General features: G+C 36.2%; 2 protein-coding genes across 3 annotated transcripts; both read left to right on the plus strand.

Annotated features, from left to right (window-relative positions):
* Positions 1 to 6: 6 nt before the first annotated feature.
* Positions 7 to 7,911, plus strand: LOC112039407 (uncharacterized). Its single transcript, XM_065765179.1, has 12 exons — positions 7 to 201; positions 298 to 359; positions 690 to 761; positions 1,000 to 1,081; positions 1,267 to 1,337; positions 1,484 to 1,585; positions 3,713 to 3,802; positions 4,513 to 4,587; positions 4,909 to 4,941; positions 6,381 to 6,458; positions 6,897 to 6,962; positions 7,738 to 7,911. The coding sequence occupies exons 1-12, from the start codon at positions 147 to 149 to the stop codon at positions 7,894 to 7,896; spliced, it is 945 nt and encodes a 314-aa protein (XP_065621251.1). The 5' UTR covers positions 7 to 146; the 3' UTR covers positions 7,897 to 7,911.
* A 3,499-nt stretch (positions 7,912 to 11,410) lies between these two features.
* On the plus strand, positions 11,411 to 15,737 carry LOC112039403 (uncharacterized). Of its 2 annotated transcripts, XM_065765180.1 has the most exons (4): positions 11,411 to 11,505; positions 11,973 to 12,080; positions 12,728 to 15,412; positions 15,525 to 15,737. In XM_065765180.1, the coding sequence occupies exon 3, from the start codon at positions 12,737 to 12,739 to the stop codon at positions 15,410 to 15,412; it is 2,676 nt and encodes an 891-aa protein (XP_065621252.1). In that variant the 5' UTR covers positions 11,411 to 11,505; positions 11,973 to 12,080; positions 12,728 to 12,736; the 3' UTR covers positions 15,525 to 15,737. The 2 variants fall into 2 exon arrangements, with proteins under 2 accessions (XP_065621252.1, XP_065621253.1); XM_065765181.1 differs by lacking the exon at positions 11,973 to 12,080.
* The last annotated feature ends 4 nt before the right edge of the window (positions 15,738 to 15,741 follow it).

The following is a 15,741-nucleotide window of genomic DNA, read 5'->3' on the forward strand; positions in this document are numbered from 1 at the left end:
TCAAATCTAGGTGCATCACAATCCGCCGGAAACTCTGACCTCATTCTCTCGCTCTCCTCCCATAATCCAAACGCGGACTCTCTCTCTCTATTTATCTCTTTCTCTCTCTACAATCCTAGGGTTTCGGACTCGATCAAAGCTCAGCCATGGCGATGCAAACCGGCATGGGATTATCTCGGATCCTCATCCTTCTTGGTGCAGGTACTCTCTCTCTCTCTCTCTCTTCGTTTTTGAAAAAACTTTCTCTGTGTGAGCTATTTCGATCTGTGTGTGATTTTTGGGCTTTTGTTTTTGCAGGATATACTAGCACAATCCTGGTTAAAAACGGTAAATTCTCGGATTTGCTTGGCGAACTTCAGGTACTATTTTTTTTTTTTTTTTTATATATATCTTTTTCGCTAATTTCAAATCTAGCTCCACCTATTTCTCAGAAAATTTTGATCAATTTTTCTTTTCATTGAATCATGTTTCTGCTTTGATTGTATTTTTGTGAAACGAATGGAAATTAAATATTATAATTTTCTGAGTTGAATAACCTACATGATTTATATGTTATTTTAGTAAATTGATTTTTTTTTAGTGAATCATGTTTATGCTTTGATTGTTTTTGTGAAATTTGAATTAAAATACTATAATTTTCTGAGTTGAAAATAATTATATATAAAAAAAAAAAAATTCTGTATTGACAGTCGTTGGTGAAGGGATTGGAGAAGTCTGGGGAGCAATCGGATGCTGATCATTCTGATGCCATCGCGGCACAGGTAATTTCAAAATTTAAATAAAACAGTGAAGCAGTTTTTAAAATTTCAATTGGTTATATAAGAATTGAGATTATGGGAGCATTTGCATAAGCTGTTGAAAAACTGTGTTTTGAGCTATGAGGAGTTGTGGTTGCAAAACAGAGTTTTGGGTTTTAAAAATGCTGTTTTAATCTCTCAAAAAGCCTAATCAAATGGACCCTATACGGTGTACTGAATTTGTAGTTATGGGATTTTGTAGGTGCGGCGATTGGCAACTGAGGTTCGACAACTAGCCTCAGCAAGGCAGATTACTGTTCTGAATGGAAATAATGGTGGCCAAAGTAAGAACAATTGCTTATTATTGTGTTGTAGTCTAGGATTATAGCCCTTTTTTTTTGCATATAACCATGTGATTGTGAAGTACAGTATACATTTTCTTTTGTTATTATTAGTCGTGAAGTGAATTCTGATTGGTTAATTTTGTGTGTAATTGTACCTGTCCTTTTTTGTGTGTCTATTTTTCCAGGTAACTTGACATCACTTTTAGTTCCAGCTGCTACCGTGGGGGTATTGGGTTATGGCTACATGTGGTGGAAGGTATCTGGATGTGCTTATTAAAAATTTTGCATTTTTTTTTTTATTTTATTGATTTTGTTCGCTTTTTTTTAAATGATTTTTTGAGACTGGTATATGTGATTTGGAGATATTAAATTTGTTCGTTAACCACATTTGTTAATGTTTAGGGTCTTTCTTTCTCGGATCTCATGTATGTGACAAAGCGTAATATGGCTACTGCTGTAACAAACTTGACAAAGCATCTGGAGAGTGTGTCAGAGGCTCTTGCTGTAAGTTTCTGTTTCACCGATTGCAACTTCTTAGACTGATATAAAATCTCAAGACAAATTGCTCTGAATATATATTTGATTTTTGAAGAGGATCTGGCAACATAGATCATTTATAAAAAAATAAAAAAAATAAAAAAGAAAAAGAAAAAGAAAAAAGCAATGGTTAGAGTTCATGGTGCTTATTTGATTAGAAATGGAGTTGATAGCTAGGAGGCATTGATCTTTGTTGATGAAAAAATTCTCAGTTGTTTGTGATATTTCTATGGCTTTAAAAATAATCTTTATATTTCTGTTAATCTATAAATCTTTTTTTTTCGTTCAATTATGAACCTGTTGAATCCTTATCAGACCAACATATCTTTGCCAAATAATTTGAGTACTTTTGAAATAATATTTAGAAGGATATTTGTATTGACCATTTATGTTGTGGTTGACTTTGTTCACTCTTTGCTATATATTTATGTATATAAATAATTAAAAGGTGTGGTGATGGAGTTGCTGCTTTACCTCTGATGTTGGCAGCAAAGGGTCAAGAGCATCCTTGTTAGGCCAATGAGTTTTGGCTCAAATGGCACTTCCTCCTCTCAAAAATGTGGGTAGAGGGTGAGGACGGGGTTCAAAACTCATTGGTGTGTGTGTAACTTATCTATTAAAGAAAGAAAAAGAGCATCCTTGTTGGTAATGTACATATAGAGGAAAACTAAGTTATTATTGAGTAACTTCCTGTGGGGGGATTCGAAGGCTCATGTGGTGGGGTGGGATAAGGTGTGTGCTCCAAAGGCGAATGGTGGATTGGGAGTAAGGAAAATTACGACTTTCAATAAAGCCTTATTAGGAAAATGGTTATGGCGGTTTGGGGTGGAGGAGACTCGTCTTTGGAGGAGGGTTGTAGCTTTGAAGTTTGGGGAAGAGTGGGGGGGGTTGGTCTTCCAAGTTGGGTAGGGGTGTCCACGGGTGTGGTTTATGGAGAAGCATCCGAAAAGGCTGGAAGGTGTTTTGTAAATGCATTCACTTTGAGGTAGGGATGGGAGATAGAGTGAAATTCTGGACGGATTGGTGGTGTGGGGTGTTACAACTCCGTCTATCCTTCCCGATGGTGTATGGGATTGCTTATAATAGAGAGGCATCTGTGGCCTCGTCTCTTGAAAGGTTGGGGACTGGGGCTCAGAGAAGCTGGAATGTTTGTTTACTCAGGGAACCAAATGATTGGGAGTCAGGAGAGGTGGAGGATTTCCTTCGTACCTTAGGCTCAAATTTACCTCAATCTGAGCACGGAGACCGTATGAGGTGGAAGTTGTCAAAGAAGGGGAGTTTTAACACTCGCTCTTTCTATAATAAGCTTCGTAGTCCCTCATCTATTATCTTTCCTTGGAAAAGTGTTTGGAAGGTTAAGGCTCCTCCGCGCGTCTCTTTCTTTGTTTGGAGTGCTGCTTGGGAGAAGATTCTTACTGGGGATAATCTGCAGGGTAGAGGCTTTGATTTTGTTGACTGGTGCATTATGTGTCGTTGTAGTGGGGAGACGGTAAATCATTTACTACTCCATTACGACAAAGCTTATCAGCTGTGGAGCTGGGTTTTCAGATCTTTTGGGATCAATTGGGTATTGCCAAGCTCGGTTGCAGATACGCTTTTTGGTTGGTGGAACTGGCTGAGAAAGCACTCTTTTAGTATTTGGAATTTAGTTCCTCCGTGCCTAATGTGGTGTATTTGGAGGGAGCGAAACTGGCGCACTTTTGAGGACTTGGACAAATCCGATGATTAGCTGCTCGCTTTTTTTAGTGGCTCCCTTTTTGATTGGTCTAGGGCCTGGGGACTCACCTCTAGTGATTCTCTCCCTATGTTCCTTAATTCCCTTCTTTGTACTTAGTTTTTTTGTTGTTTGTTTTGTTGTTTTTTCATGTTTGTTTCCTTCTCTGTATTCTTTGTTCTGCCTTATGTTGTTTGCATGAGGTAGCTTCTTGAATATACTTCTCTCTTACTTATCAAAAAAAAAAGTTATTATTGAGTAAATTTAAATTTAATAAGTTAATGTTCTTCTTTTAGATGAGTTTATTCTGTGATTTTCCTTAATACTTTTAATGTTTGTGTACAAATTCTGATTTTGCATACAATTCTTCTGTTGGGCAGGCAACAAAGAGGCATTTGACTCAGCGAATTGCGAATTTGGATGATAAAATGGAAAAGCAGAATGAGATGTCAAAGTTAATTAAGAGTGATGTATGTGCTATGAGGTTTTTATGAGTTTGTTATTCTTTGTTTCTAGAGTAAATAATATCGTTGAAAGTGCAATATAATATGGTGGGTCTTTTAGAGCTTTTTTCTGATGATATACTCATAGATAATGGGTAGTTATAGCTAAGTTTCAGACATTGATGGGTTATTTAGGGTCCGTTTGGATAGCACTTATTGTTGCTGAAAGTTGCTAAAAACTGATTGTTGCTGAAAACACTATAGCAAAATAATTTTTAAATGTGTGAATAGTATTGTGGGACCCACTTTTAATATTAAATATTGCATGAACAGTGCATAAACAGTGTGTGAACAGTGCACGCACAGTATATGCACAGTGTTTTTGTCTCTCAGAAGTCAATAAGTCCGGCTAAAAAAAAAAAAAAAAACAGAAAACGCAACTCTACTTTGAGTGAAAAGTAGTGCTATCCAAACCGGATCTTAGGTATTATCTAATTTTTTACTTTAATATGTGGTATTTAGTTAGGATTGATGTCTGGTATCTTATACATTATACAATTTGAATAGCCCCATACTAATTCAAGTCATGCAGATCAGTTATCTGTACTCTCTCTCTCTCTCTCTCTCTCTCTCTCTCTATATATATATATATATCATAGATATTGGGTAATTGTCAAACATAATCATTTTGATTCTATGGTTTTATTTACATTATCATTTTAAAACTTGTGTAACAGGTTGCTGAAGTTCAAAAATCTCTTTCTGACATTGGCTATGACTTGAATGACTTGCAGAGACTGGTGGAAGGTTTGGTGAGTTATTTTAATGAAAGTTGTCTAATTTTATTACATTGGTGGTGTCTGCAGTGGTGGTTCTTTTGTACTGTGTGTTGTTCTTTCCAACCTTTTACCCTGAAGCTTTCTCTCTTATGATTCCTTCTTTTGCCACTTGTTGCCAATTAAAGAAAAAAAAGGAGGAATGTTTTTTTGTTACCTTCTGTTTTCATGCAATGCAGAATGGGAGATATTGTAAAAATATTAAGTGGGCCTATAGTCCCTTTCACATGTGTGTGCGCGCTTGTGAAATTTTTTTCCTTTTGGAATTGATTGTAATGTTAACTTTCTTTGTTCCAGGATGGGAAGATATGTACATTGGAAGATAAGCAGGTAAGACTTTTTTTATCTCCTCTTGTAATACAAGAAGCAATATTTTAACAAATAAATAAATTTCTATTGTATGCTATGACAGCAGCCACAATTTTCTGTATTTAAGTTGTATCCTAGCCTGGAAAAGTTAAGATGTCCTAACTAGAAAGGGGAAAAAAGTGTCAAAAGGAATCAAGCCAAAATGAAAAGGTCATAAGGATTTATAATCTTTATTGGAAAGTGAGATTTGTATCAATAATTGGAGAGAAGATACCTGCCTATAGTGGTAATTTTATTTTTTGGATAAGTACATGCCTATAGTGGTAATTTTGTTGGGTGAAATTCTGTTTGATGCTAACTAGAGGAATTGGGGATAGGGGGGTGTTTGTTTATAGGAAACCAGGTAATCCAGTTTTGGCAATAAAAGTTTTTTTGTTTGCTTAAAAATAATTAACAGAAGTTTCAACATTGATGTGTTTCACCATACGTGAAAAAATAAAAACAAAACATCAATAACTGGGAATATTTAGGTTCGTTAAAGGTAAGTTGAGTGATGTCTTGGTTCACGAGTGTCAGTTGTAGGTGTATTGCCATGGGTGCTTGAGATGTTTATAATTATGATTGGTTGTCTGAACTAACTGTTGTGAGGATAAATCACCTCTGATATATGACTTGCAATAAAAGTTTTTATATGCTAAAAATAATTAAAAGAAGTTGCATCAATGACTTTTTTTTTAATAATTTTTTTTTAGTTTTTAATTTTAATTTTTAGTAAGATGTGTTTTGGATAATTTGACTGGTGACAAATTGATATTGCACTGATTAGCTAGACATGTTTCACCAAACATGGAAAAAATAAAAACAAATCATCAATAACTGGGAAAATTTAGGTTGATTAAAGGTGAGTGATGTCTTAGTTTATGAGTGTCAGTTGCAGGTGTATTGCCATGGGTGCTTGAGATGTTTATAATTATGATTGGTTGTCTGAACTAACTGTTGTGAGGGTAAATCACCTCTGAGTTATGACTTGCAATAAAAGTTTTTATTTGCTAAAAATAATTAAAAGAATTTGCAACAATGACTTTTAAAATTTTTGTTTTATAAATTTAAAATTTTTATTTTAGTAAGACGTTTTGGATAATTTGACTGGTGACAAATTGATATTGCATTGATTAGCTAGACATGTTTCACCATACATGAAAAAAAAAATCATCAATAACTGGGAAAATTTAGGTTGATTAAAGGTAAGTTGAGTGATGTCTTAGTTTATGAGTGTCAGTTGCAGTTGTATTGTCATGGGTGCTTGATATATTTATAATTATGACTGGTTGTCTGTTGTCTGAACTTACTACTGTGAGGATAAATCACCTCTGATTTATGACTTGCAATGGTCCTGGCTGTTAATCTTGCAGATGTATGTATCTTCTTGAGGGGGTGCTGACATAATTTTTTGGTTACAGGATATTGCAAATCTTGGTGTTCTGTACCTCTGCAACTTTGTTGATGGCAAAAAGGGGATAATGCCTGAAGTTCTGAAGGTTTGAACCTGTGGTTTTAAATATAGTTTGTAGTTAACATTTAATGTCATATAGGGGAGAGGTGGGGGGAGGGATTTTTTGAGCTCTTGAAATAGTTAATACTTCAAATGTATCTATCTTAATTGTAATAAATCAAATTGTATCTGGAGGTAACAATGGTCCTGCCACTGATGTTCATTCCATGCCACACACTGAAGTGGCAGTGATGGCGTCTGATATTATCTCCTTGTTATTTGAAAGCACAAACAGTATTTGGTGGTTCTGGAATAATCTTTTTTTTTTTAAATAAAATTTACTGGCATAATCAACAATATTGAATGTGCTAAAGAGTGCATCATACTGTCTCTACTATTTTCTTAATTACATAATTGTAGTCTCATCTCTGGTGCTTTCTCATATGGCTGATCATTAGTTTAACTAATTGTTCAATATTTGCAGGAGCAACTTAAAATTACTGGAAAATCTCGTAATTTACTCACATACCAGGAACCTCCAAGTTTGAAGGTTTTTATCCTATGTACCTTTACTTTTTCTTCTGGTTGCTGAATTGGCAAAATAGAACTGATAAGATTGATTGATTCACATCCCCAACTAACATCCAGTTGATTTTCATGTATTGCTTATACCGTAAATCCTCAATGTCCATGTTATGTAATTATCTGTAACTTGCATAAGTCAGGAAAGTTCTCACATGCTGACACTTTCTGTCATCTGTATATTTTTGGCAAGGATTTATCCTTTTCCTACATTTAAAGGAGGTAGGCCTGATGAGTGTATCATTTGAATAAGTTTTTCGGAGTGGCATATCTTTTCCCATCATTTGTAGTCAATGGACCTGGCAAAGGTCTTATTTTGGTTCTCAAGGCCACTTCCATAACTAATTATTGTTGTTGTAACCCAAAAAGAAAGATTGATGGTCCTTTTCCTCTTACTGTGGTGGCAAATGCTCTCCCTCTTCTCTCTCTCTCTCTCTCTCACAAATGCCTGCTTTTGTGTCCTCATATATATCAGGGTCTTATACTGCCATTTGATATTTAGGACTTTTTATGCTTAAGTAATCGATTGATGGTCCTTTTCCTCTTGCTGTGGTGGCAAGTGCTCTCTCTCTCTCTCTCTCTCTCAAATGCTTGCTTTTGAGTCCTCATATTTTCAGGGCCTTATACTGCCACTTGATACTTGGGAGTTTTTATGCTTAAGTAATTGATTATATATTTATATGTAACTTTTGGTAAAATGTGTTCCATTTGTTTTAACATTGCCACTTTATTTTTTCTTTCAGGGTCTTAAGGAGATTGCAGACTCCTTGTCTGGAAGCATTGATGGGCCCACACCAGATGCTATTGTGCAAGAGGGTGGTCTTAGATTGGAAGACCAGTCAAGAACCCTGATGAGGTTTGAATTTAAATTTTCATCTCAAGTGCGTTTTTCTAGAGGATAGCGTGTGCTTTCATATGTATTTAATCATTTCTAGGAAACTGTGCCTTTTAAACCCCAATTTTGAGTATCTACCTGTTTGAGTGGGTTTTAGGAATTGTCATAAATGTTTGACTTGTATGCGGTATGTGATTAAACTTTTAATGTCATTGATTTTATTTAGCGTAATATTCTGATGTAGGACAAATTAGGGATTTGTTGAATGTTTAGTTGTGGTTGGTTAGGAAAGAAGAAGAATTAGAGAGAAGTTATGGCTGTGTGAACAGTAACAGTAAACAGTAACCTTAAAATCAAAGAAGAAAAAACAATGAGAAGAGAGAAGGAGAAAGAAACAATAAAGGTTAACATGCCTAATGCTCAAAACACTCAATTTTATTAATCAACTTACTCCTTGAATACATTTGAGCACAATATATATAAAGACTTACTTTGTACTAGTAGTATTAGGATTCCTACTAGTACTAGGACTACTATTTAAACCTAATAAATTAAATCAAAGCCCATATATAAAGACCCATAGTTATATACAATTACAATCAATCATGATCCTGCCAAGCCCACACTGTCAAACCAGTAACTACTAACTGACTAACAACCTTCTAACTAACTCCCTTAATTGCCTCCACTTCTTCAACACACACTAACTACTTAACTGCTACAATGAAATACAACACCAAGCATTACACCTTGCACTTGCATTGCACATGGCTAAGTACATTACAACTATAGGCACAGCTAAGCACAACTCAGTCAGTATCCTAACAACACCTCCCCCTTTAGAACATCTTGCCCACAAGATGAGGGAATTGCTGCTGAAGAAGAAATAAATCCTCCCAGGTAGCATCATCTGCAGTCCCTCCTTGCCACTGGATGAGATGTTGGGTGATAGTCCTATTTCGAAGCTTGTGAGACCTGGTTTGAAGAATAGCTACTGGCTCAGGTGTAATGATGCCTTGAGAATTCATTGATGGCAGCAAAGGCATAGACACATTGTGCTGTCCCAACTTAGCCTTTAAACAGGAGACATGAAACACTGGGTGGATTGCAGAACCAGCAGGTGGATCCAACTTATAGGCAACCTTTCCAATTCTCTCAAGGACCTGGAAAGGGCTAAAGAACCTGGGAGAGAGCTTATGAGATGCCCTATAGGCCACTGACTGCTGCTTGTATGATTGTAGTCTAAGGTACACCCAATCACCAACATTGAATGCCCTCTCAGACCTATGGAGGTCACATTGCTGCTTCATTTGAGCTTGTGCATTCACCAAATTCTATCTAAGCAAAGCAAGGATAAGCTTTCTTGACTATAAAAGGGAATCCACAGCTGCCACTTGGGTTGTACCAGGTATGTAATCCATCAAACGAGGAGGGGGGAAAACCATACACAGCCTCATATGGAGTTAACTTGGTAGCTGAATGGTAATTGGTGTTAAACCAGAATTCAGCTAAATACAACCAATCTGACCACTCAGTAGGCCTGTCTACAGAAAAAGATCTCAAATACTGCTCCAAACACTTATTCACCACCTCAGTCTGCCCATCAGTTTGGGGATGATATGCTGAAGACATAGCTAGCTGAACCCCTTGTAGTTTGAATAGCTCTGCCCAGAACTTGGCAGTGAACATTGGATCTTTGTCAGAAACAATGGAAGCAGGCATGCCATGCAATTTCAAGACATTCTGAGCAAACAAAGCAGCCACCTTAGCAGCAGAATAGGTGGGATAATCCAATGAAATGAACATACTTAGTGAGCCTATCCACAACTACCGTAACTGTATCCAACCTCTGTGAAGTAGGCAATCCACTGACAAAGTCCATACTAACAGCAGACCAAGGCCTAGTAGGAATTGGCAGGGGTTGTAATAACCCAGCTGGTTTGCAAGTCTCATGCTTTGTTTGTTGGCAAACTCCACACTCCCTAATATGCTGTTTCAAGTCTGATTTCATTCCCACCCAAAAGAGGTCTTGTTTTAATCTATGGAAAGACTGAGGAAGCCAGAGTGTCCTCCTAGGGCTGTCATGGACCAGGTGAAGAACCTTAGGCTTTAGACTGCATTGTGGACCCAAATAGGCCCTACCTTTATACAAAATCAACCCATTATGCAAGGAAAAGAACCTGGGACATGCTGAACCAGATTGTAGCTGCTGTAATAACTGCTGCATCTCAGTGGAGAGTTGATGGCTAGCCTTCAATTCCTCAATCCAAGAAGGACATGGAAAGGAAATCAAAAAGAAGGATGGAGAGTTAACAGAAGGATTTAGAGCAGCTGGATCCTCAGAAACAGAATCTGACCTCCTAGACAAGGCATTAGCTACCTTGTTCTCACAAAAAAAAAAAAAAAAAAAAAAATTCCTTTTGAACCTCATCAATCATCATACTCCTCCAAGGTTACATGGATGCCACGTTGAAATTGTTACAAGCCCTAATCTAAGTCCACCTACGATCTCATTATCAATGTATGGTAAATGTAGGTAAATCTAGACACTAATGTATTGTGAGCTCGTACAACACTACATAACTCAAGAGAAAGTATCTTATCACACTATCTTATATAGGAGTAATTCTTAGATATTTTCAGAGTATGGATGATGATACTTCTTCCTTTCATATTCATAGTGGGGTGCATTCATTAAATTCAAAATAAGGTCCACTATGAATGTAAGAAGATGAAACATCATTTCACTATATTCTGAGACTACCTAAGATTTTTTCCTTACACAGAGTACCTCTCTCACAACCATGTTGACCTATAAAAATCATACATTACAAGGAGAACTGAAGCTATATAATTTCCCACATTAGTTTGATTAGGTGTGATGAATGTGAGTTCCACTCAACCACGAAAAATCATGAAATGGTGGCAATTGTGTTAGTACTAGGACTTAATTACAACCCGTTTGCTTGGCTTTCAATTTTCAATAATCCTATTAGGTACTACATATATTATTCAGTGCATAAATCCACATGTATAAACGGAAAATTTAAGAATGATTTCACTCAATCATGAAAGTGAAGCTATAACAAACAAGACCTATTTCGTTTGTTTGCTAAAATAGTTCTTTTGTCTAATCATCTTAGTTTATTATCATGCACATGAAAATCATGCTAAAGATTAGAATGTCTAGCTCTCGACATTATCTTGTAGATTTCAGTTAGTTCAACTAATAAAATTTCTGATAGTTGAATAAGAGATTTTAAGTTCAATCCCTGCCTACACAAAAAATCGATTAGTGTCTTGGTTTGATGATAAATAACTATCATTAAAAGTGAACACTATAGGTTGAAACTAAAAAAAAAAGCTCTACGTTATCTTTGATCAACATATTTTTAAGCACAAATGAAGTTGGGCTCCGAGAATAAAATATAAGCCCAATAAAGTATTTCGAGCCTACTTAGACTAAAGGCTGAAAGTGTGTTTGGACTAAAAAGCAAGGCCCAATATCAGACAAAGCCCAGTTCACACTCATGTTTAGCTCAGGCCCGGCACAAATATCATTCTTTCCCGAATTTCATTTACCATCAATTAAACTGCATAGCGCCGTTTCTTCCTCAAGCTCTTCACTCTTCAGAACGCAAAAATAAGAATTTCAATTTTTACACCCAAAAAAAAGGTCAGTTTTTTTTTTTTCTCTTTTTATTTTTTGTATTTGAAAACATAGTATGAATAATCTTGTCAACTAATTCTTTGTTTTATGGTTGGGTCCCCAATATTTTGTACTGAAATCCAACACGCTCACCACCTGTTTGATAAAAGTCCTGAATGTTATCTGTTTTGATATAAAATCAATAAAGTGAACAGACAAAAAAAATTAAGATTAATTGTTGTGTGTGTCATGTATATGGTGCATTTGTAACTCTTGGGTAGAGTTGGTAGAGCTATTGTTGAGAAATTTCACATGAAATACGTTCACAAAAAAAAAAAAAAAAATATTTTACATATATAAATTATCCAAAAGGTGTGTTTATGGCTTCATGGGAAAATCACTCAAAACAATTCTCTGTGGCATTACTCTCTGAGTTCAGAACTCACCCAATTTCTACAGAAAAAGTTAAATTTTTTTTTCCTGTTATCTTGCAGGTTTGCAACTTTTGGCGCTTTATTTTTGCTAAAAGTTCCACAGACTCACCCTCTCATCTCTCTCTCTCTCTCTCTCTCTCTCTCTCTCTCAACAAATCTACATCTTAGGTGAGGTTTTTACAATTTTGCGCTTGGGTTTTATTTATTTTGGGGTGTGGGTTAAAACTTCTAACAATTTTGTTAGTATATAGATATTGTGATTTTTTATTTGCTAGGTTTTTATCATAACTTATTTAAGATATTATTCTAAATATTGTGAATATTTATTTAGTTTTGTTAGTGTAAATATTGTGATTATTTATTTGCTAGGTTCTTATCATTACTTATTTAAGATATTTATTTAGTGTTATTAAATTTTTATCATGAATGAGATTTTATCATGGCCTTAGAAGGATTTGGATTTTTGTATTGGGTATGAATTGGATAGCATTGCTAGGTGTTTTATTATTACTTTTTTGAAAATATTTTTGCTTAAGATTTGAATGGGTTTTGAAAGTCATGATCTTAGAATGATTTGGAATTTGTAACGGGTATGAAATGGATAATGAGTGTTTTTATGTGTGATGTGGAGTGAGTGTATGCAAATTTGCTTGAGGTGTTGGGTCATAATCTCAAAACCATACCATGTGTTGTAACAAGGTGTTGTTGGCATTTCATACGTAATGTTTGTACTTTGAGTAGATAAAATGTTTTGTAATTGACATTGAATGTAAGTGTTATATTTGTCGCTAACATGTTACACTTGACTTTAATAGGGGTTCACAATGACTATGATTGATATAAATCTATACTACGGTGGAGAGCTTTGTAATGATGATGAGAATGAGGGATTGCCATTTAAAGGGCGGGGTATCAAGTGCTATTATATTCAGTTACATCGTAGATTGAAGACCTTAAATGATTTGAAGAGGATAATTATGGAAGAACTGCGTGTGAACCCCATTTTGCATGACATTAAAATTACTTTTCGTTCTCCACATGAAGTCCTCCATGAACGCATTAATTACAGGTATATGGCAATAGAAAAAGACAAACATATGAAGATCATGTTTGACAGGATGGAGAGAATGGCTCAAATAATTGCTATTGAGTTGTACATTAGTGTGGAGCCACATGCAGAAGTTGGTGGCGAGGAAATGCAACAAACAACACCGATTGAGAACAACGACGACCATAGATATCAAGATGAATCTGTTACACATCTAGAAGAGGAAGATGAAGAATATGTTGATCATACTGTCATTAATGGTGAAGATCTTGACAATAGAGATGAGAATGAAGTGACTATTGAGCGAAGCGACTTTGACAAAAATGTTGATGACCATGAAATTGCTGCCAATCTTCACACCGATGATATATTTGATTGTGATGAAAATGATGTGGAGAATGATATTGGTGTCCAGCATGTTACAAACACAATCCCTACATACACACCTCCTGCCCCGTCATTCTATGCAAATACTTGGGAAAATATGGTTGATCCTTCAAATGTTGAGATTCCATTTGTTTCTACTTGGCAAGAGGGGATGAATTTTAGTAAAGGGTTGATTTTTGCCAATAAAGAGGCAGTGAAGCGTGCGTTAACAATTTCCGCAGCTAAGGAAAACAAAAATTTTATAATCAGTAGGTCCACCAAGGCGAAACTGTGTGCGAAATGCAGGGATGAGTCATGCAAATGGTATGTTGGGGCATTCATGAAGCCTAAATTTCATGGACAATGGGTGGTCACAGTTTATGTGGGTCCTCATACTTGTATATCCCTTGGGTTGCCAAAAGATGGTAGAATGATGGATTCTAATTTTGTTGCATCAGAACTTCTTCCGATTTTAGTCAAGAAACACACTACCACAGTTCATGATCTCAGAACTAACATGAGCAAGAAGTTTGGCCATGAGCTTTCTTACTATAAGATATGGGATGCAAAACAAAAGGCTATTGCAAAGATATTTGGGGATTGGGAAGAATCTTACCAAAGGTTGCAAAAGTTGTTATTGGCATACGTTGATCAGGATCCGGGTACCCGGTTTTTCTATCATACCACACCTGGGAGCATAGCAGGTACTAGTTTATTGCACTATGTATTTTGGGCTTTCACTCCATGCATTGATGGATTCAAATATTGCAAACCGGTGATCAGTATTGATGGGACCCATTTATATGGTAAATATCAAGGAAAGTTGTTGATTGCAATGACAACCGATGCTAACAACAAGGTATTTCCTCTTGCCTTTGCCGTTGTGGATATTGAGTCAGGGTCCAGTTGGGGGTGGTTTTTAGAATGCCTCAGAGAGACGATAGGGGGTGTGATACCTGATGAGGGCATTTGCATAATTTCTGACCAACATGAGGGTATCAAAAACGCTATTGCAACCTGGCCTAAGGATGAAAATGGAAGATTAAGGGTATTTCATCGATATTGCCTTAAACATATCGCTAGCAACTTTAACACACATTTTCAAGACCCGTTTCTAAAGTCATTGGTCTTGAAAGCGGGATATGCTATTCAAGAAGCCAAATTCGATAACATAATGGACTCCATTAAGAATGCCGAGATTGAATCCATTAAGAAGAAGAAGTTGACCATTGGCGTTAATGGAGGTGACCCCAAACCCTTTAAGCCACACACATATCTAATGAGTGAGCCTGTGGACATGTGGACCCAGTCACATGATGGTGGAAAACGTTATGGGGCAATGACAACAAATATATCCGAGTGCTTCAATGGTGTACTACTAGGCGCACGTGGCCTGCCTATAGCTGCAATGGTTGAGTTCACTTGGTCCAAACTTGTCGCATATTTTCATGATCAGCACAAAGACATTACTCATGGTCTCTTGGAGGGTAAGAGTTGGAGTGAATATGCCATGTCCATTTATCATGCAAATAAGCTCAAAGCTGCACAACATCATGTGAGGGAATTTAACAATCAGGATGATATATATCAAGTATTTACATCGTACAATAACCATAGCTCTGGAGGGGGACACCATAGTTATGAAATTCGGTTAATGGATAGAACATGTGGGTGTGGGGAATGGCAAAACATTAAGATCCCTTGTTCGCATGTAATTAAAGTTTGTGAGTTGCTACACATTGATCCGACCAAATATATTGACCCATGTTATAGTTTGGCGAATGCCATTAACAGCTATTCACATGGATTTATGGTGCCTAAGTCAGAGTCATTGTGGAGGGATGCTGATGGCTTAAAGTGGCTGCCTGACCCAAAATTGTTGCGGGACAAAGGTCGACCAGTGAAATCAAGAATAAGGAATGAGATGGATGGGGTCAAGCAAAAACAGAGTAGCAGGAGGGAGGAATCAGATTTGAGGGAGAATCAGCCCAAGCAGAGATGTAAATTGTGTCATGAAGAGGGGCATAACTGTAGAAAATGTCCGGATTCTTGTGGCACTTCGACAAGCGGTCATCTTCCAAACTAGGTACTTGATGCATTTCAATAATGTCTAGATTGTTTAAATAATTTTAGTTGCTTTTATGTTTAGTTGATATTTACTATTTTGTCTTCTAACGATGTTATTTTATGTTTTTCAGGTGTGCGACGATGTTCCATGGACTAACGTTTTGGTTGTACATTATAGTACTATTGACTATGTTACTTATTAATGTTGAATACATTGTATCGAAAAAACTATTTTTTGTTTTATTCTGAATGTACTTGTAATCTCAGTATTCTCTTTCCAATGTATTTATTTCCAGTTTGTGGTAGGAGCAGTAAGATTTATGATGAGAACTAAAAATTTTGCATTGT

The sequence above is a fragment of the Quercus suber genome, unplaced genomic scaffold (genome assembly GCF_002906115.3).
Source record: "Quercus suber isolate HL8 unplaced genomic scaffold, Cork oak 2.0 scaffold_613, whole genome shotgun sequence".
NCBI classification, from domain to species: domain Eukaryota; kingdom Viridiplantae; phylum Streptophyta; class Magnoliopsida; order Fagales; family Fagaceae; genus Quercus; species Quercus suber.